We start from the raw sequence: 21,317 nt of genomic DNA, 5'->3' as shown, positions 1-21,317 counted from the left end.
TTGTTGATTCGTATCATTCGCGCGCCAGAAAATCGGCCACCTGAAGTTTTTAATGGTTTTTTTATTATAAGTTCGAAAGCAGCTTTCTTTTGAGTATTCTAGCCAGGCTTCGTTCGATGCTACAATTTGATCTCTCGACGATACGGTTTCAAGCGGTCGTTGACGACGATTCGTAAAACGCTTCTCTCGATCGTTCCCGGGACCGTTCGATCGTCGCATCCTGTAAACCGATTCGAGCGAACAACGCGGGAAGACTAGCGACAATTAAAGACCGCGGCAAATCCGAAATCTCTCGCTTCGTTGGTCGAGCGTGTCTCCTTCGGACTGAGCTTATCATTCTATCGGATGTCTACTCGATCGACAAAAACACTCGCCATCGCTTGGCACCCGTGCCTCGGCTTCAACTGATCGTTAACAACAATTTCCTCATCTTCGCACCTTCGTACAATTCTACGATCCACTCTAGAAGGACTAAGAAATGCTGTTCCCGAAACGCGACACCTTTCATGAACTAAACATTAATCCTATAATCATCTCTAGACTGCGGATGTCTCGATGACACATCTTTCCGACAGCTATAGATTCGAAGCAACTTAAAATTCCTGTAAATTCTTGCACATTGGAATCTACTAAACACGAACAAACATCGGCGGTCTAGAAATAACATATTTACAATACCCTGCAACTGATATCTCAATTATTCTTAGTCCTTCTAGGGCTAAAGGATGCGACAATATGGCCGCTACGATCAGCCAAACAAAATGGCGACCAGGCCGCGCAAACGTCTCGCGGTTCTAGCATCGAGACACCGCGCTCAACGATTTTTCTTCTTCGTTCTCGATTAATACGTTCGTCACCACCGTCACATATTCGCGACGCTCAACGTTTTGGCAACGCATGATAAAACGTGCGGGAAGTTGACGAGTTTTATTTCTCGTATCTCATTTCGGTCCGACAAAGATGGTGGTCGCGAACGTGTTAAAGACGAAAGAAGGCAAATAAAAAGGAAAACGATGAATTTTATTTAAAATACATTTAAAGCCGAGGCGCGGACGCTCGACAAGGTTCTCCCAGTCACTCCAGCTCTCCCGGCCGATTCCCCGAGGATCGAACAAATGTATGCGTGTGTGTGAACGTGTACGTGTCTCTGTGTCTCTCTCTCTCTTTCTCTCCCTCTCTCTCTCTTTCTCTCTCACTCTCTCACTCTTTCTCTCTTTCTCACTCTGTGTGCGCGTATGTGGGTGTACGTGGACGTGTGTGTGCATGTTTCCACGAACGAATCGTCGACGATCGCTACTGACCGAGAAACAACAACGGAGAACAACAAACGCGGCGAATTGTGACGCGCTCTCGGGAGCACTATTGCTGTTCGTCGCGTTTCGTTGGTCGGCTCGCGTCGAGATCGCGCGTTCGTTTTCTTTATTTTCTTCTGTGTGTTTTTTTTTTGCTTGTTTTCCTGCTTTTTTTTTACACGAGAGTCCGCAAAGAGCTCGGTTTCGCCGGTTCGCGAATGCCGCGCTGATCGGATCGAGCGTTTACGCGTTAGTCGGCGGATCGTTCCTCGATCTCGTTCGAGTCAGTCCTCTTCTCGAGTATCGTCGCTTCGCGAATGCTTCGAGAAGTGTTTGCCGGATGTTTATGGGTGTTCTCGAGAGCAGAGTCGGTCGAGAAAGAGCGGAATACTTTGGTCGGGTAACGATTGTTCGTTATTCGGAGCTAATTACGAAGTTGTTCTGTTTGTTCGAGCAACGTTATCGATTATCCTGAACGAGTATCTATTAAACGATTAACCGCAAATCATCGATATTACGTTATTAGTAACATATGTACAATATTTCGTATCGACAACTAAAGAAAACGAATAATTTGTAGTACGCAACGGAACACACACCGGTAACAGACGGTAGAAATCCCCCGAATAACGAAGAAAGGTTTTTCCTTATCTTGTTAGCCGTTGTCCGGATAAAATTGCGCCCGACGTCTGCTCGGGAGAACACGCGCAAAAGCCGATGAGAGTTTCCCGATGGATCCGCCGCGGCATCCGGTCACTGAACAGCGTCCCCGGAAATGACAAGGACAGAATTTACAAGGCCGAGGATTGATTACAGTGCAACGAATTGCCCATATAGAAAAATGGACGAAGTGTTTAGTTATAGCAAAAACCTTTTTTCCCCCCTTTCTAATTACGTTAATAATAATAATAATCATAATAATAATCATGATAATAATAATATATATATATATATATATATTTTTTTTTCTTCTTTATTCCTTTGTTATTCCGCTCGTTAGCTACTATTATAGATTTCGCTTAACCATTCTCATGAAAATTCGGGTACGATCACGGCTGCCTTGATCGTCGCAGCGATCACTGTCGTCGTCGTAAACGTGTAACGCGTCGCCTGCGCTCGGAAACAAAATTCGGTTCGTTTCCCGTGGATTTCTCCTCGCTCCCCCCTGTTTCGCGAACTCGCTCGCGCTCGAAGGAACTGATTTTTCGTTTCGAAATTCTCGGAGAAGGCGAGGATCGCGCGAGAAAGTGTCACCGAAACGACCGATCGGAATGTATCAAGCGGATTTCCGTTCGCCAATACAGCTTCTGTGCCGGCAAATGAAAAAAAAACTTCCTTGCTCTCTGTCTCGATCCTTCCCCTTTCCTTTCCCGATATCATCGATCACGCGGGACTCTCTTCGTTTCCTGCGATCGAAGACGACGACCTGTGTCGCGACGCTACTTTTTGTTCACCCCCTCAACCCTACCCTCCCCCCAAACCCCTCGAGTACGGCTGATAAATTCATTATTGCGAAGTAGCTGATATAAAAAATCGGTAATATCACATGTTTATTCATCGTTTTCGCTTCCGCGTTTTTTCTTTTTCTTCTTCTTCGTGTGTGTGTGTCTATGCGTGTGTACGTATGTATGCTTGTTCATGTGGGTGTGTGTGTGTGTGTGTGTGTGTGTGTGTGTATGTGTGTGTGTGTGTGTACGTTGCGTGGGTTTTCCGGTTTCTATGCACCGATCGTTTCACACGGCCGATCGAGAAACTGCTCCGTGCATGTTTTTCCTATGTTTTTGAACGAGCGCTCGCGCCAATCGTCGATGAGAAACACAGAGTTTGTGTGAGTGTGTCTTCCGGTTTGTCGTTGCGTCGTCTGGCAACAAGGAGCACCGCGTCGACGGAGTTTCCGGCGACCCCGCTCGGATCGATCGTAAGTAACCGAGAACTTTTCGTAGTTCGCGGGCTTTTTCTCGCGGTCCATCCGCCATTGTTACGCTCACCGTTTTCTTTGCCGTTTCTTGCGATCCTCTATTATTCTTCGTGTTTCTTTGGCGTTTCGCGATACTTGGCTGTTCGAAACATCTCTCGCTATCATTTTTCACGATGCTTTTGCTATTCTTCCGCGAGATTTTGAAATATTCAACGATTCTTTTCTACTTTCCGATACTCCTTGCCACCCTCTGCCCAATTTCTTGTCTACTCTCCACGACCATTCTTCATTCTTCGCGATTCTTTGGGATCCTTCGCAAGCATTCGTTATTCGCTACGTTTTATTACCGTCCACTCGGTTGTCCCAGTTTCTCCGCGATTCTCGGCAACTATTCGCGATCTTGAGATTCAGTTAATTCCTTTACACTCACGTTCGTTCAGCGAACAGAGAATTTCCGTGTATCTCGACGGAGGAAATCGAGGATTTTCTCGTTGGTGACTTACGATCGTCGATAGGGTCGTTTCACGGGACTCGCTCGCGATTCCGAGCGTCCCAAAGGATGCAGCGACCTCGCACTCCCTGATCGTTTCCCCTCTAAGAACGGTGTTTGAAAAGTCAACGGATTTTTCGCTCAAAAATTGACGCGTCTCGTATCGTTCCCGACTTTCTTTTCGTTCGTTTTACGAAAGCTTGCATCTCAATGGCGTCGAAACCGCAAGCTTCCACCACCCTGTTTATTCAGCTTCAAGGAGGAGCCGGCGCACCGTTCCGAAAACCTCGATCGACTTGGTGGCTTGAGCTGCTAGAAAAAAAAAGAAAAAAGAACGTATTTCCTCACACCATTCTCGTTCCCGTGAACGGTGTTGTTAAACTTTCGCGTTCGTTAAGTATAGAAACTACGATAGAGCCAGCTATATCGTCTTCGCCGCTAAAACCTAATTAACAAAGTCCTCGTAACTCTTCGATAATTCATTTTCTCCCCCTCTCTCTCTCTCTCTTTCTCTCTTTCTCTCTTTCTTACTTCCGTTTCACATGAACGCGAGATTACAATTATTCGCTCCTTCTCGCACGCATTCACACACAAGCAGCCCAATCTCTCTCTCTCTCTCTCGCACTCTCATACTGTCTCGCGTTTTTCTCTGTTTTCTCTGTTCGTTAATTCATTCTCCTCCTATGTTATTTATAATATTTACACGCACGGCCATCCTTGGCAGCGCGTTCGCCCGTCTTTCCTTCCCCCTTTTTAAATCGGCTCTGATCTCGGACCAAAGATCAACGATCGGGGATCACGGTTGAAGAAGCTTCTGATCGTCGATCAACGCTTCGCTCAAAGCGGTTACAGTAGTTATACGTAGAAAAGAATATACAAAATATTGTATTAGGAGGTTCGGCGTTCTCGTGCCTCGACGTTCACGGATCGTTCGTTGCCCGGTTGTCGGGGACTCCGCCATTTTCGAACCGTTTGTCGGGGAAGCCGGTACTCACACTTCCATCCTCCGATTGAACCCGATTGGTTTTCCAGATTAATTTCTGTTAGCGTTGTCGGTTGCCCGCGAACGTTCGGCCGGGTTTACGCGTCTTCGCGGAACGGATTCGCGAACGAACAGACATTGTTAATACATAGGCAGAGAAACGGCGTCGTGGACCACCATTTTGTTTCGCGGAGAATAAAGAGCAACAATAGCTTTAGCGAACGTACTTATCAACTACAAATCTATGTAGTTCTTCCGATTGATTCCTTTAACTGAAAATCTAAAAAATGCAAATGATACGATCAACTGTCGATAAAGCAGGTTACCATCGTTCCACGCTCAAGATGGCGATTCGAAGAGTGCAATGAAATTTCTGCAATGAAATTTCTTCGAAAAGAAGAAACACGCGCACAACGCCGTTTCACGCGATCGGTTCGACGAAGAGCGCAAAACCCGCGCGACCGTCCGCGATGTTTAGAAACGATATTCCTGAAGCTGTCTGCTCGCTGTTCGCCGCGGTCGCTCTAGCGGTGTCTTAGCTTAAGCTATAACGAAATACATATCTAGCCTTAGTCAATTAATCGCTTCGTCCTACAGAAGAGCGTGAGATCAGTACTTTCCATCTTTGATTGTCCTTCAGAATTGTTTCGCAGCGTCTAATCTGAAAAAGGCAGCGGCAATGAAATTCAAACCGGTCGTGTTTAGCGCGCGTCGCGTGATCGCGAGACTATTCGTATTGTGTCTGCGTACTTGCGTACGTTCGAACGCTGGAATATCCGTCGACTTCCTCCCTCCACGGTGACCGGAAGTCGAGGAGCGCCGACGACCGTTATTTTATTTCCACGCAAACGGGTGCGAACGCGCTGTCACGGACCCGATGCGCCGTAATCGTACGCACGATATACATACACGGTGGACCGCCGCCCAACGCGAGTTCCTGCAACGCGTCGAAGATATTGCGGCCGCTGTTTACGTAGAATTCCTCGTACAACGCGACGTCCACTACGACACAGCAATTTCTCGTGTTTCAAAGTAAGAAGGTTCAATCGAGGGTTCTATCGTTTCCTTCGCTACTGCCGATTTCTCTGGTTTATTTTAGTTTTCACGAAACGTGGGAACTAAAAGCTCTAAACACGACACTCATTTCGGAACGGAGGGAGTATCATTATGTTCGCGTTGTACGAGGAAATCGCGTACAGCACGGTTCCTTGCGACGCGAGTTCATGCAACGCGTTACACGGCGGTCTACCGTATATATATATACAGATATATAATATATGTATATTTGTATATATAATATATATATACAGACGTCGTTAGTTTTACAAGATATATACACCTAATATTGCTGTTCGGCTTCGTGAATGCCATATGTACGCGGGTATTAGGTCATGTTCGCGACGTAACAAAGTTATGAAACCCCGGCGAGTCGCGTACGTCCTACGTCCCGGATGTCCGTGAATCGACACCCCGGATCGAGGATCGAGGCGCGAGTTCTCGGCGATCTGCTCTGGATCACGGCTCCAGTTCTCGTCTCGCTGACCGGTTACAACGGGTCTTCGCGCTCGATGATCCGCGTTCACGAGGGATCGTCGTTGCGGCCAGCGATTCCGGTTTGGAAACGAGCGATTCGGAAGTCGCCGTTTTGGAAGATTCTTCAAACAATTCGAACGAACTAAAAGTTACCGTTGCGTGCGTCGGAAAAGAGTTTCGGAGTTTCTCCGCTTTGTCGGAAGTTTCTCCGCTCGTTGGGTGTACAAGGGTCGCGTGATCCCTCGAACCACTTAGCAAATCGGAGCCTCGATCGAGAGACGCGACCGAGAATCGTGGCGCAGCATCCACAGGACTCGACGTCCTCCAGCGAAGACACGGGAACGCTTCCGAAACGCGGCCAAATTGACTTCTAATAATATTCTACGACGCGGACCGATTCGACGCCCATTGCCTCGGCACTCGAGGCTCGACCGGTTTTCCGTTGGCTGCTAACGTAAATAGGTTGCGTTCGAAATATGGAAAATGTTTCAACTCTGACAATGAAATTATATAATTTATCGAGAAACCTCGTTACTTCGCCGTTACACGAAGCTAGTAACAAAAGCGTTTGATACATCTGAACGAATTTACGTTACCACCCGGTACATCGAATTAGGAGTCCGAGGACAAACTCTGCCGGCAACGGGCACTTTGATCCGTTTAAAAAAATAAAGCTGACTCCTAGGCATCGCCGGATTCTTGTACCTCGATTTTTCCGTTGCTTCGATTTCTCCTTGACTCCTGCGGCTCGAACGCATTCACCGCCCCAATATTTCTAACGTGTGAATCCTGCTGAACCTTTTGCGCCCTTGGACACACCCTTCGACACGACCGATCAACCATCGCGACTCTCCGATTATTCGAAAATTAAAAGTCCCGTTCAGAGAGAATTAGAAGCGCGTGTCAATTGATGCTCGAACAGAAGGAATTTTCCGAGATATCCGAACGATCGAAATTAATGAACGTCCCGAAATGCGTTTCACGTTTGTTTGAACTTTCGCAGAAATCGTCGCGTCGACGCCAATCGAGCGCAAAGGGTTCTCGCTCCGCGCAGTGTTCGACTTGTACGTGTGTCGTGTTCGTATGCGAATGAGTTGTCCGTGAGAGCTTCTGGGATCCGCACCGATCGGAGCTTCGATTCATTTTCCCGAGACGATCGCGGTGTCGTTCGATGGCAGTATGGCCGATTTCCCGTGGCTCCCGGTCAGGTGAATACAGTCGACGCGTCGGGGGACGCTCGAGGGGCGAGCGATGACCGTCGAAGATCGGTGACGATACTTTCCGAGAAAGAGTACTCGAAGAAATGCGGCGAATCGGTTCATCCCGAGAGAACGTCCGTGGCTTGTCCATCGAAATTTAGCTTCTAGGTCGAGATATCAATCTAGGACAGATTTACAAAACCTATAAGAAAGTATTTCGAAGCGAAGATAAATGAATTTAAGTAAATCGAATCGTTAGGTTCCTTAACTCTTTGTAGAGAGGTTTTCTATAGGAAACTATGGAGGCCAAGGACAATCTCTCAGGGTGAACGTTTACGGAATCCTCCCTTGAAGCGAGGAACATCGATGAATCCCGGTGAAGTTTCTACGTTGTTGTTCTCGAATTCGATCGCGCGCGAAACAGTCAGACGGTGACAGTCGGAAGGCTACCGATCGGCGTTCGCGTTGCCGCGGGAATCGCTTCGGAGGTCGCCAGAAGCAGTGGTAAGTCGGTTCGCAGCAACCCAACGATATTCGTTAATTAAAAACAACAGAGAATGTGTACAAAATCATTTCTTCCCTTCGAGTGACCGTTACTTCCGTGCTTCGTTCCCCCTTCCTCCAATCTCATCGTTTAATTTACTTAAAATCTAACCGCGCCCCCCTCCCCCACCCGCCCCTCCAACGGCTCTAGCTCTGAGATCCCCTAAGATGCGTGTAAATCTACGATTACGATGTGTCGGTGTGTAACGTGTCTCTGTGTGTGTTCACGTGTTCACAATGGCGTGGAACGCGAGCATTCAGAAATAGTTTCTCGGTTTCTTCGTTCCACCGGACTTCGCCCCAATTTCTTTGTTCGCCCTATTCCCCGTTTGTTAACGTTCGATGTCTCGAAGAAGCCGTCGCAAGCAATTGAAAACTCAACAATTGAAACTGTACTCCGATCATAATTTCGCTCCATTTTATCGCGATTATCCCCTTTTTTTATTTTCATTTGTTTGTTCGTTTGGCCATGCAAAAATATGCCAACTTGTTGGTAACGGGAGCATCTCATCGGTACGAACGTCCCCTCACCCCCACCCCCCAAATCCCCAACCTACAATCGCTCTCCCACATCGTTTCTCTCTTTATACATTCGGTATTTATTCGTATATATTTATATATATATATATATATATGTATAAATATATGTATATATATACATATATATATATATTTATATGCATATTCTTTATGTATATATGTATATATGTATATTTAATTACGCTAGTTCCTTTCTCCCCCGTCGCAGGGGCCGTGTTCTTCGCGTGTGCACCGACGGATCTTCGGCGAAGCTCGCTGAGGATGATATCATTTCGCGAAGCGGCTGTTAGCGGTAAATTGCAGCGGCGCCGGTGAAGTTACAGACAAAATGCGCGGCTTAAATTCGTAAACGCGTCGCGCGACGTTTCGCTCCTCGGTTCCTAGACAGTTCGTTGAACGTCGAAAAATAGAGTGTTCGGTGGTGCGGGGGTGGTGGTTCCGACACGGGATTCACCCAGCCGGTTCGCGTGGCTGCTCGTTCCGGGTGGTCGCCTTTGCGAACCCCCTATCCGAGCGACACACCGCGAGTCTGATACAAAGTTCTCCGACCTCGGAGCCCTGTCACAGTTCCCCTCCCCGTCCCCTCAGAGGAGGAGCCACGAGACAACCGACCGGAGCCACAAGAACTTTCACAAGTACTCTCTGGGCCTGGGTGGAGGCCTCTTCCTGTCGCTCCTCTCGGCGGCGGCGGAGGACTGCTGCTCCCTGTCGTCGGTGCACTCGAGCATCTGCGTGGTCTCGGTGGCCTCGGACGGGCTGATCGGCTGGCTGGCCAGCGGCGCCAACGGCGCGGCCCCCTTGTTCCGCGATTTGCTCCTGCGCTTCCTCAGGATCAACGGGCCCAGCGGCGCGGCGTCGTCCGACCTGGACGTGGTCGCCTGCGCGAGCCTCTCCAGCAGCTCCTTGCTGACCTCCCTGGACGAGCTCTTGTAGTCCGAGTCCTTCAGCCTGCCCGAGGACGGTTCGTGGTGATGGTGATGGTGATGATGATGATCCTGGGACTTGGAGCTGCGCTCGGTGGTCGTGCCCTGCTCCCTGTAACCTTCCCCTGCCATCGTCGACGTGGACGTGGTCGCTATCGAGACCTTCTGCTCGCCGATCCCGCCGTTCGTCTGGGTCGCCTGCTGGCAGCTCGACGAACTCTGGCCCTGGCTGGACGGCTGACTTTGCCCGGACCCGTTGCTGCCCGGCGGGAAGCCGGCCTTCTGCTGCTGCGGGCTCACGGTGGGCAGCCGGCTCATCAGCATCTGCAGCATGTCCTCTATCTTTGCTAGCCTCTGGTTCACGCGCTGCACCTCCAGCTTTAGGTCTACCTTCACCTCGAGCACCGCGGCCAGGATCTCCCTGTCGTGGCTCGGCTGCGTGCTGATCAGACCGTCGTCGTAGCTCTCCAGTCGACGCAGCTGCAGCTGTTTCGAGTCCGCCGCGCTCGCCTGCTGCTGCTGCTGCTGGCTACTCTCCTTACCGGTGTCCCCGTCACCGGACTCCTCGATCGTCCCGGTCAGCTTGCCGAACTTCGGGAACACCTTGTTGCTGCCGCCGCTCGAGCTTGGACGCGCGTCCCGTGCGCTCAACGACCGCTTGAACGTGTCCACGCCTGTTCCTGTTTCGCTACCCGAGTCCAGGCTCGCGCTTCCTGCAATCAACCGTTGCGTTTTATTATGAAAGTTTCGCTACAGGGGAGTTTCACCGAGGCAGGGGTTGTGGAGGTTCAACATACCAGCTTTACCGTACTACGGTAAAGTACTCTGTTTTATCGAACCGTCGCAGTTCTTTTACCGACCGTGCAGAACGGTTTGTTTTACATTACACGATCGTTCTCGTTGAAGAATAAATTATTTCATCGTTTAAACAACGAAGCACCGTCGTTGGAAACATGTATCATCCTTCAGCGGCATGAAACGACTAGCCCAGTCGGTAATAGCAACACTGCCGACAATATGGCGTTCACCCTTATGCTTCGCGTTCTCCGTTATCTTTGTTTTACGCGGATAGAACCGATGTTATCGTTAAGAATCGGATTACCTAACAATCGTCCCCACTTTCCGGGTCGACCTTTGGTGGCGGTGCCTTCGTCGGCGGCGGAGAGTTTCCTCGAGTGCGAGGACTCGCCCTCCTTGCCGTCCTTGCCGTCCTTCCCATCCCCTTTCTCCACGTCGGCGGTGTGCCTCTCCCTGCGGAACCTGGATCGAAAAAAAAGTAGAGAGCGAGAACGCTCGTGTTTAGTAACCGCACGAGACCAACTGGACGGGGCTATTTACAATTTACGGGGTCAAAGAGGCCAGTTTCACTAGGCGATTATATAATTAAGTAAAGGGGGATAATAGTAAAATACATGGTGTACAAAGTCGTGGAAAATGGGATCGGATTACTTTCTCCCCGGATAATACAAGTTTCACTCGTCTCGGCTGCGTGAAACTTTCATATCTCTTATTTTTTTTTTTCTCCCCTCTGCTCGTTCGCTCGCTAGATTGCAGCGCGCGAGGATTCGTCATCGCTATCATCGTCATCGTGATCGTCATCATTCATTTATCATCAATCATCGTTCGTTACCCGGCGAACGACGAGAGCTTCTCTACATTTTTTTTTCTTTTTTGTTTCATTCGGACAGGGCGAGAAGAATATGGTAAATTTTCTTTTTTTTTGCTTTTCTGATTCTCTTGGTGGTAAAAGATGAGTCAAGTTCGTTCTACTGAGGCTAGAAAAAGGGAAAACAGCTCCAGCGGTGTGTTCACGAGCAACCTACTTTGGTGTGCCTACGGGATTCGAAAGACAGTAGTCGCAGTGGTGATAAAGATGCCGATAAAACATACGGGAGGGACGGCCGTTGTCGATCAACCATCGATCGTGACACTCGCACGTTTCAAAGTTGCTTGAGAAATCTCGGAGTTATCTACCATTGGTCGCGAACGATCGATCAAAAACCTCTTATACGACGGTAACACTAACTTACAAGTAATCTTCATGCAGTTGTTCGAACAAAGATTATCAAAAAGGGAGTACAAAATAGAAGGTTTCCAGAAAATCGCAAGAATTTCATTCTCAATTAGATCAGTTCCAGCAGACCGACACAGTTACAGTATAGAAAACAAATGCTATATCTTAGTTTAGATTGCAAAGAAGTAGCCAGAAAGAACGAGAATTCGCTTGCTCCAGTTTACCAATAACACGAGGTCGCAATTTATCATGCAAGAGGCTCCTAATCACCGATTCCGATTTCCGCGCGGCGGAGACCGGGCTACTCGGATTTTCCAGCGAATCATCGGGACGCGTTATCGCGACGCTTTTCAGCCCGGATCGACCGACTTAGGAACTGGCGAGCGGTGGACAGCAGCGCCGTAATTAGACTCTCGGCTCGCAGGGAGCATCGGAGTTTGAATTATTGCCGAGAGGACTCCCGACCGGAATAACGAATCGACGCGAATCAGTAAATATCGGGTTGACCGATCGGAGTTCGCGAACGGTTCTCATTCTTTTCGCGTGGCAAATCGTCGAACCTCTCGCGTTCCTAACTTCACCGGAACTCGTCATTGATACTTCGCGAGCAAAACCATGAATCCATGGAAAATTCCCGACGGTGCTCATCCTTTCCGTCGACGTTCATCGTCCCCTGTGGCAGGGTCTACCGATCATCTTCCAGCAGCCGGTCACGATCCAAGTTGATCGACGGGACGTCGGATGACATACGGTATCGTAATCGGTGCCGCGAGCTGCCTGATCAACTTTGGGAGTGCCTCGTTCGCGACCACCTCGCTCGGTGTAAAGTGTTCTAAGTAACTCTAAGTATCTATCATGCACAAAGACATGCCACGACCGAGGTACGCTAACCGGTTCTTTGCGGTACACGCAAACTGTTCGACGAGAATGCGAACTGCAGTCCGGCAGTTTTTCAAGCAGCCGCCAGCCGACACCGGAACATTATCATATAATGCGTATGTACGTGTATGTACGTGTGTGTTTTGTGTGTCGCTGTGTAAGGTATAGAAATATATATGCGTATACATATATATATTTAGAAACATATGTATATGTGTACACATATATCTATATATAAGTAGTACAGGTGACAGAGAGTTGGAGAGATAGAGATAGAAAGAGAGAGGGACAGACAGAGAGATAGATAGATAGATAGAGAAACAGGTAGAGAGACAGACAGAGAGAGAGAGAGAGAGAGAGAAATTTGAATCCTAGAGTGTGTACGTCACATGCATTCGGCGTTGCATAAAATCGTAAAAGGATCGGATGCTCGAGGCGCAGCGAGGACTTCGCCACTTATTTCGCTCCCGTGGAACTCCGAGGACGGAATGAAACTTTCGTTCGACGACACCGGCTGTGCTCGTGCGTCTGTCGCTTCGTGACACTAGGACTACTGCAACTACTGGAGCAATCAAATTCGCTTCGTTTTAGTTTTCTACGGAGACTCCAATGGCGCGAGGTTTCGATTGATTTCCGACGTAGATCGTGTATTACTAAATCCGTTCATTAGCTCGTTAGACAAGTGTCTGTTAGCTTCTCAGTAATTGTAGAAGCATCGCGGAATGGGCGGTTCCGAGCTGGTCCGGTAGTTCTAGCGTTACCCCTTGCGGTTCCGCGTCGTGGATATTATTCTCCGGGAAATGACATATTGTTAATGGCAACAACTTCGAAACTTTCTTTTTCTCCCGTAGTAGGATTGGTTATTACTGTCAGACCCGGTGTCTTCGCGAGGAAAAGTTTTCAGATGGAATTCGCAGAAGTTCGAGTGAAATGTGGACCGAAGCGAGCTTTCTATTGAATTTCATTCCGTTTTGCGCTTCTTTTGTATTTCTATGTAATATAAACGCGTAGATTTGCAGTGCAATTACTGTACGTCATTCAAAATTCGAAAGGAGGCATCAACGGTACTACCAGCAGATCGGTGAACCTGACCTATTCCTGATTAAATCTTTTGCAATTACCAAGGCGCAGACAAGTCTTCGAAAAATCATTGGAGCTTAGGCGATACCTGAATTGAAATAGAAGTCGATTGAAACCTTAATACGCGCGGGTTTACAGCTTCCATGGAGACATTTGAAAAGTCTATTCAAGTGGTCGGTAGTTCTAGTGCTACACCTGACCGAACGATGCCGTTTTACTCGTAGAATCAAGCGAAATAGTTGCGCAGCCCTCGAGGCCGCACTATACAATCTTGGTTGTCCGCTAAAAGTGTACACGTATGCGTAAGCACGCGCACGGCGGGGCTCGCGCGCGTGTTACGCATACATGCACGAGGTGGGAGAAAAATGCGCATAACCCTCTAAAGCCGTATATCTTACAGCACTCTAGCATTCGTCAGAACTGCAGTGATCGCCAGAAAATGGCAAAGATTGTATTATATGGCCACCGGGTGGTGATGTGTACACGCATCCTGGCCGGACGCGACACGCCTGGCCGAATCGAGCCCCGTCGCGACGCTCGCACCTGAGAGAAGGGAATAGGTGGAGATAGATACACAGTTTCCTTACGAGCACGCGGGTCCGCCTGGGTCGTCTATCTACGGCAGGGCAGCGGTTCTCAACCTAACGTAACACTGCTCACGGCGAGGAACACCGTGACCAATGTTACAGAGTCAAAATGAAAACGTAGAAACGAGGCGACGTACTTTTGCTTCCGTGGAGGATGAAATGGGTAAAAACTGTGAGATGCAAAGTCGAAGATGAAAGCCTTCTCATTGTTTAGCTAACTTAAGAAAATGGAAGGGATGCTGCGGGGGGATTTGGAGTTGAAAAGCCTGATCAAGGGGCACGGGGAGAGAGAGGTTGGGAACCGCTGGTCTACAAAAACGAAACGGAAAGCTGTAGGCTACTGGTGGAAGCTGAAACGTCTCGGTCTTCCCAGAGGAGTCTTTCTTTAGAAGATAAGAGAAGGGAAGATGAGACTTCCGTATACTTACTGGGAAACGATCACGGGCGAGGGACTTTGACTTTTCCGCGCGCCTCGGAAACACTGGGTCTCGCGAAGATTCAACTCGATTTCTCTTCCGTACCATTGATTCGATCGTTTCTTTGGCACTAATCGAGGAAGCAAAGACTAACGAGCCGATCTCGATACGTACGCACAGGGGGTGTTCGTTAGCGGTATCTCTAGATTAAGAAACTCGAGGGTTCCCCGAGGAACCGACGGCGTCGATTGGCCGATTATCGCGAGCGTGCGATGCTGTTAGCCATGATCATCTCCGAGTCGATCGAAACTTTGGGTTTCTCGAGGTGCGACGACAAGAGGCGGTCGGTCGAACGACGCCTCGTTGCCGGCGGCCACGAGCTCTATCTATCGATCTCGCCGACGAGGATCGTCGCCGTGAGTGGTCTATGCATACTGAGTGGTCTACGTGCGCGTCTCTACGGTCCCCTGCGGGGGCGGGGTCTTGATTCGGCCAGGCGGGGGTGTTTCGTGGACGTGCTGTGAAAATAGAATTAATATATATATATATATATATATAGATAGTAGTATATATATATCAGTTGTCTCTTTCAAGCGTGTGTACAGCGATTGCACATCCGTGATACCCTCTCTTCCGACGGAGTCTTCAACGATTTCGTTCGAGACGAAAAAAAAGAGCAAAAAGTGGCGAGGTCGCCCGAGATCTCTCGAATGAGGGAAATTTCCCAAACCCGATCTATGAGACGCGAGAAAAATCACGCGGCTGTCCTTCAAACGGTTCGCCGCGGAAAAAGAAAAATGTCCGTCGATCAACGGTTCCAACGACTGTTCTCGCGCGGGTAAATCGACGTACCGCGGTTGTGTTACAAGAACGTCCGCGTGTATATTATATACATATAATGTAAAAAGTCACAGTTGACGAGTATAATAATAATATAAGAATAACAACAACAACAATAATAATAATAATAACAATAAGAATAATAATATATATGTAACGATATACAATAATAATAACGATGATTGAATATAATCATAATGAGAAGAAGAATAATAAATCGAATCGATCGAACAGTAACAATTAAAGTCGATAAGATTAAGTAGTTCTCTATAATATATATATGCATATACGTATATATATGTATATATATTATATACAACCAGAGAGTGTTCGTTCTCGTGATCTTTAAAAGGTTACACATTCGTATCGCTGTCCTTTATCTTTTCATTTCGTTTCGTTCCGTTCCGTTCCGTTCCGTTCCGTTTCGTTTCGTTTCGTTGCGTATCGTTCCGTATCGTTCTAGTTTCGTTCTCGTTTCGTTTCGTTCGTTCGTTCTTTCTTTCTTTCTTTCTTTCTTCAAGAGAATTCTCCAAATATAATTATTATACGTAAGAAGTAGCAAAGATGGCAATAAAAAAGAATGAAGAAGATAAATAAATACGTAAGAAATGAAATTGCCTAAAACTGGGCCAGGGCGGCAGGACGTTCACGGTGAGCTCCTCGTCGGAATCCTGCTGGGACCGTCCGTTTGCGGCCCTGGTCACGCCGATCTGGGCATCCCCGTCGGTCTTGAACCTTTTCGGACAACAGGCCAGCCAAGCAACGATCAACAATCAACAACAATTTTACCACTGAGATATACGATTTTTGGAAATGGTTTTTTTTTTCTTATTTTATCTTATTTTTTCGTTAACTTTTCTTTTATTTTACTTTATGTTACTTTACTTTACTGTATTTTCTTTGATTCGATTTGATTTCGAGAGACATGGATCGCCCGCTGACGACACACCTCCGCATCTTTTCCGCGTTTCTTATGCTATCCTTCATTTTTTCCCTTTCTCACGCTCGCGCTCGCTCGCTCGCTCGCACTGCCATTCTCTCGTTGACATTCTCACCTCGATCGCAGCCACTACCCTCCCCTTAATAATCCTCGTGATTCGCTTAACGACCGTCGAGTTCGTTCGCCAGCTAAACAATCGTGACTAGACGACGCCCGCGCGTTCCACGCTATTGTCTGCGGAGATGGGTTGTTCGGGGGCGGCTCTGAATTTTCCTGCGGACGTTCACTGTAGTATCTTGTTGTCGAAGGAATTCAAATTTTCACCGGGGGAGGCTGGTCGGACGACAATGGCGCGAGAACACGCGTGTGTCCGAGGCACGAGGCTTCTTCCGTGACGCCTGCTGCTCTTCTCCTCCCGGTCCATCATCTTTCTTCGCGTTCCTCTTCAAACAACATTTCATTCCGACAGTCTGAACGTTTCAAACTTCCAAATTTCATCTTCTCCTTCAAAGGACATTACTCGCACGGCTCTAAACGTCTCGCTGGCATTCGAATATTCGGCTATCGGTACAACTGTTCGAATTCGATACGTGCTCGCTGTGAAATATCGTTTCCGGATATCGTTGAAGCGGCTTCGCGAGAGAAAAATCCGCGAAGCCTGGCGATAGATGAAAGATGAAGGACCATCGAGAGAGGCAGCGAACAGCGCGCGGAATGGATTCGCGGCAGTATCCATTCGAGCTCAATGGCAACAAATCTGTCCCTACCTCGAGAAAATTTTGCGCACCAGGTGATCCTGCGCTTGATCCAGCTGCGGCTCGTTCTTCCTCCTCTCGGCCAGCTCTTTCTCTCGCCGGACGTCGGCCACCTTCCGGAATATTAACTGTGGACAAATCGTACCGATGAAACAACAATACCGTTGATACAACCTATCGGCGGCTGGTGATATCGTTCATACAACGTAGTAACAACAGATAATATCATTAATAAAACGTATTAACAATATCAGAGTCGCCGTGCGTGGAAAATGGTAAACAGCCAATGAAATATTCCACCTGAAAATCGAGAAATCTATACCGCGAACAAATGTTTACAGAGACGCAGCGAAATGGAAAATTGATCAATCGAATGAACAGGGAAACGAGGGGTTTCCCAACAGATCGACTGCTCTCGTTGCAAGTTTAAACATTTATGAAGTAATTAGAAGCCTCCCGAACGACTCTAATGTTTAGACATCAATGGAATTACTTATTTCTCTGTGCCTGTACATCCGCGACTCGCGACGAGCGCACAAAGTCCGCGGGCAACGACGAGTTGACTCGTCGTCCCTTGTTAACAGGTTAATCCGACGCGATTTATTCATGCGCGATTGATTCCTTTGTTGCATAATGGGCGGCCCGGAAACGTGGACACGTTCGATACCACTCGAATAAGAAATTCAGATAAACACTTTGTACCTTCTTCGGGGACGAGATGCGAGAAATGGACGCGATCGTTACGCGGCGGGATCAAAGAAATACGATTATTCGAATGTTCGATCGGCTCGTGCCAATTCCGCCCGGCCCGTGCCGGCAGATAAGCAAATATTTAATCAGATTACGATTGCATCCCAAGACCCGGCATTATTTATGGCTCCCAGAATAATTATTTCTGCTCCCGGGGATCTCCATCGCTATTATTAATGTCCCGCAGCGTGCCGGACCCTTTATCGGTTTTCTGCCACTTACTATGTAGGTGACGATTATTCGGTTAATTATTCAGTATTAATAATTTTCGTGGCCCGCACGCAGCGCTGGTCACCGGTCGTTCCCGTTCGATATTAGGTTTACGATGGGACGAGGCAAATTGGTTATTGCGTTCATTTTTTCCTGCCTCGCGTGACCTAAATGCAGTGTGTTTTATAATGAACCTATTTAAAAAACAATTAAAAAAGCAGCAGACAACTACCTAACCTGCAAGGCCCAATCACCTGAAATAAACTGGTTACGATGCTTTGAATTGCAGCATGCGCGAAATGTTAATCTCTAATTCGGCAACTTATTATTTATGTATTTTATATTGTTCGTTTATTCCATACGTTTCGCCGGCAGATGCTTATATTCGTTAATTAGGAAAAATCGATGAGCCGTCGCTGGGGATACTGTATATATATATATATATATATATATATATATATACATATATATATATATATATATATATATATATACATATTATAGGCAATCCTCCCTCCCCAATTTTATTTATATAAATTTTGCGTTTGAAAAATTCAAAATGTCCGAGTAACGGCCACGGAAAGCGCCAGTCGAGAAGGGCACGAGGGATCGTACTAGTACGAGCGTATATAGTGTGGTCAGTGTGATACCGAAGATTCGATTTAATTGTTTTCGATAGCTTCGACACCGGAAGAACAACGGCTCCCTATTGTTTTTCTAGATGAAAAGTCGCGATAAAAGAGAAACGGTTTGCACGCCCACACTCGGCCACGACGCATGCGCGGTGACGGGAGTCGATAGGCGCATAAGTAGCAGACAACTCGCACTCGACTAACCTCAAAATATCTTATTTATCGCGTCGGAACGGATAAGGTCGCGGACCGTTCCGTCGACGAGTTCCGTCCCGGAACTTCGTCTCGGATGCGTCGTATTTGATTCCTGAGAAAAGGTGCGCGGCCTCGCGCGTACTTTCACCTCCGTGACTCGTTTCGAATCCTAATCGCTCCACGAAACCACGAAGAGGTGTGTATACCTACTGTTGTTCTGTACCCCTACCTGTCGAGAGATTTAGCAGCGCATTTCTTTTTGTTTTCCGGTTCTTTTTTCGTCGAAGAATCCGTAACTGTTTCGCTCGTACACTTTCTGCGCAACGGTTCTCGGTGAAATAATCGACACGTCGCGAATCGAACCGAGGAAAAAGGTGATACGTCGATCAAGTAGAATAAGGTACCCGTTGGTCAGACATACGATGTAATTTCTTATCGAGTCCGATTAAACATTGGATTTTGTGTTTCTCGTGTGACTTTTTGCATGCTTTGCAATGTTTTTTGGTCGAGCTGTGAATTAAGTATAAATTAGGCTTAATGTATTGTTCCAGATGGGTCATGCTTGGAGCCGCAGTGCTTCTTCCGCGAATATATTGTCCGCGGAGGAGTTGACGTTAGTGGAGAATCTGTTCAAGTCTATGTTTCGAAGCTCAGGCTCCATAAAACGCGAGGACATATTTAAACACTGGACTGTCCACTTGGATGACACTTTATTGCAATTTGTGGTACGGTTCCTCTGCCACGAACCAGGAAAAAAAGTCTCCGCTATAAATGGAGAGAACTTTGGTCGTCTGTATGTGTTCTCTGTTCGTGGTAGTCCAGAAGAGAGGACAAGTTTAGTATTTAATGGCTACTCAGAAGAGGAGCAGAAGCAAGAGATACCCACCGAAATATTCCTACAATACGTACAAGCTACGATAAATTCCTATTTGAGGCTTCAGAAGAATTCCGGCAATGCACACTATTTAACCTGGAGCAGTATAGGCTGCACCGTGAATACCAGGAGGATAGGAATGCGCTCCAGAACTTTATGCGAAGACATCATTAAACACGGGGATACATTGACTGCCGAGCAGGTGGAAAATTGGTTTGTTGCAGCTGCTACATTCAAAACGATCCAATCGCACGTCTTCCAGTGCCTTTTCCTTGTTTCTCAAAAGAAGGGGGACAAGAACACCAGTGGCAGAATAAACGACTTGAATCTGCTGCCAGTGTGCAAAGGTCTGGAGAACATACCTCACTTCCCTAGCATTCTGGGACTAGGGGACGTTCTGTTTCTAAATCTCAGCCTGCCCCACGAACTTCGCAACGAATGGAGGTTCTTGTTTTCTAGTCAAGTGCACGGGGAATCGTTCTCCACCATGCTAGGAAGAATTACCATGCAAGGATCCACCATTATAATCCTCCAAGACACCGACGATCACGTTTTTGGGGGTTTTGCTTCCGACAGTTGGAAAGTGGGTCCCAATTTCATAGGAAACCACACTTCCTTCTTGTTTAAGCTCGAACCAGAGATACTAACATTCTCATCCACAACTTACAATAATCATTACCAGTATTTGAATCTCCTCCAACAGACTATGCCTAACGGTTTGCTCATGGGGGGGCAGCTGAACTACCCTGGCCTGTGGCTGGACAGCGAGTACGGGACAGGCAGATCAAGTCCATCCTGCACAACCTTCCAGAACTACGTGCAGCTCAGCGGTAAGGAGAACTTCAAGATCAAGCATTGTGAAGTGTGGGGCGTCGGTCCTTTGCCGGAGCAAGAGGAGGACGTGCGGGACTCTAGGTCGGTTCTAGACCAGGACTCTACCACCAAAGTGATGATGGAATTGGCCGGTCGTAAAATGCACAGCGACGGTTTGAGGGAGAAGAAAGAGTGACGTGCGACGCGTCTCACTGATGCTAGGGGTATATACGAATCTGTAATCAGGCTATTAAAAATGTAACAGCTTTTTAGAACAGAGAAATCATTGTAAATCTGTTGTATCCGTAAGGCGACGAGCGAGCAGGTAAAACGTCACCACCGCGATCGGTACTATATCGGTAATCTCGTAGCCGGCGTTTCGACAACGTTGAAACAAGCTCCGTTGAAACTCTCGTGTCCCTGTAACGGCCTGATATCACTTTCTGCCGCTGGAAGTCATCTATTTCCGATCGCTGTCACGTTTCGCGACTCGCTCGCGTCACCCAACGAGCCACCGAACGAGCCACACCGTGTCGCGATAACGAGAAGAGCAAACCACCGCGAGTCGCCGTGTCTTTCGATTGCCTATTCTCTAGTGCCTGCGAGTCACGTGAACCGTTTAGAACCGGGGGAGCACCCGCGCCGAACAAATACTCCGTGTATCAGTAAACATTTCGCGCGACTATCGTTCACTATTGTTACATAAGACTGTTCGTGCGTGTGCGTGCGCGTGTTTATTCCTATTACGAGCAACACAGAAACCAAAGAGAGAACACCGCACCGTTGTTCGAGACTTTTCGAGTTCAATAAACAACTGAAACCTCGCTGAACGTTTCCTCATTTCCCCTAGACTAGCTGACAATCTACTGAACACCGCATCCATGTCGACCTCGATGAAAACCCCTTGAAAAT

General features: G+C 47.7%; 2 protein-coding genes across 17 annotated transcripts in view; one reads left to right on the top strand and one right to left on the bottom strand.

Annotated features, from left to right (window-relative positions):
* Positions 1-41: 41 nt before the first annotated feature.
* The window catches only part of eag (potassium voltage-gated channel protein ether a go-go), a 131,582-nt gene continuing 110,306 nt past the window's right edge, over positions 42-21,317 (bottom strand). For 11 of the 13 annotated variants that reach the window (XM_076367369.1, XM_076367363.1, XM_076367371.1 and 8 more), the window contains 4 exons: positions 16,944-17,059; positions 15,855-15,971; positions 10,523-10,680; positions 42-10,133 (listed from right to left, as the gene is read on the bottom strand). In XM_076367369.1, the coding sequence (XP_076223484.1) occupies positions 9,127-10,133; positions 10,523-10,680; positions 15,855-15,971; positions 16,944-17,059 (1,398 nt within the window). In that variant the 3' untranslated portion in view covers positions 42-9,126. The remainder of the gene's footprint in view (positions 10,134-10,522; positions 10,681-15,854; positions 15,972-16,943; positions 17,060-21,317) is intronic. The other 2 variants (XM_076367372.1, XM_076367376.1) reach the window with 1 other exon arrangement.
* Positions 18,444-21,229, top strand: LOC116434779 (MTOR-associated protein MEAK7). 4 transcript variants are annotated; one of them, XM_031993506.2, is made up of 4 exons: positions 18,452-18,528; positions 18,613-18,914; positions 19,006-19,092; positions 19,270-21,229. In XM_031993506.2, exon 4 carries the CDS (start codon positions 19,270-19,272, stop codon positions 20,599-20,601), a length of 1,332 nt encoding a protein of 443 aa, XP_031849366.1. In that variant the 5' UTR covers positions 18,452-18,528; positions 18,613-18,914; positions 19,006-19,092; the 3' UTR covers positions 20,602-21,229. The 4 variants fall into 4 exon arrangements, with proteins under 4 accessions (XP_031849367.1, XP_031849366.1, XP_031849365.1 ...); XM_031993505.2 differs by having other exon boundaries at positions 19,006-19,118; XM_031993503.2 differs by lacking the exon at positions 19,006-19,092.

This window comes from Nomia melanderi, chromosome 4 (genome assembly GCF_051020985.1).
Source record: "Nomia melanderi isolate GNS246 chromosome 4, iyNomMela1, whole genome shotgun sequence".
In the NCBI taxonomy this organism is placed as follows: Eukaryota; Metazoa; Arthropoda; class Insecta; order Hymenoptera; family Halictidae; genus Nomia; species Nomia melanderi.
This window is presented reverse-complemented; position numbering and strand designations above follow the sequence as displayed.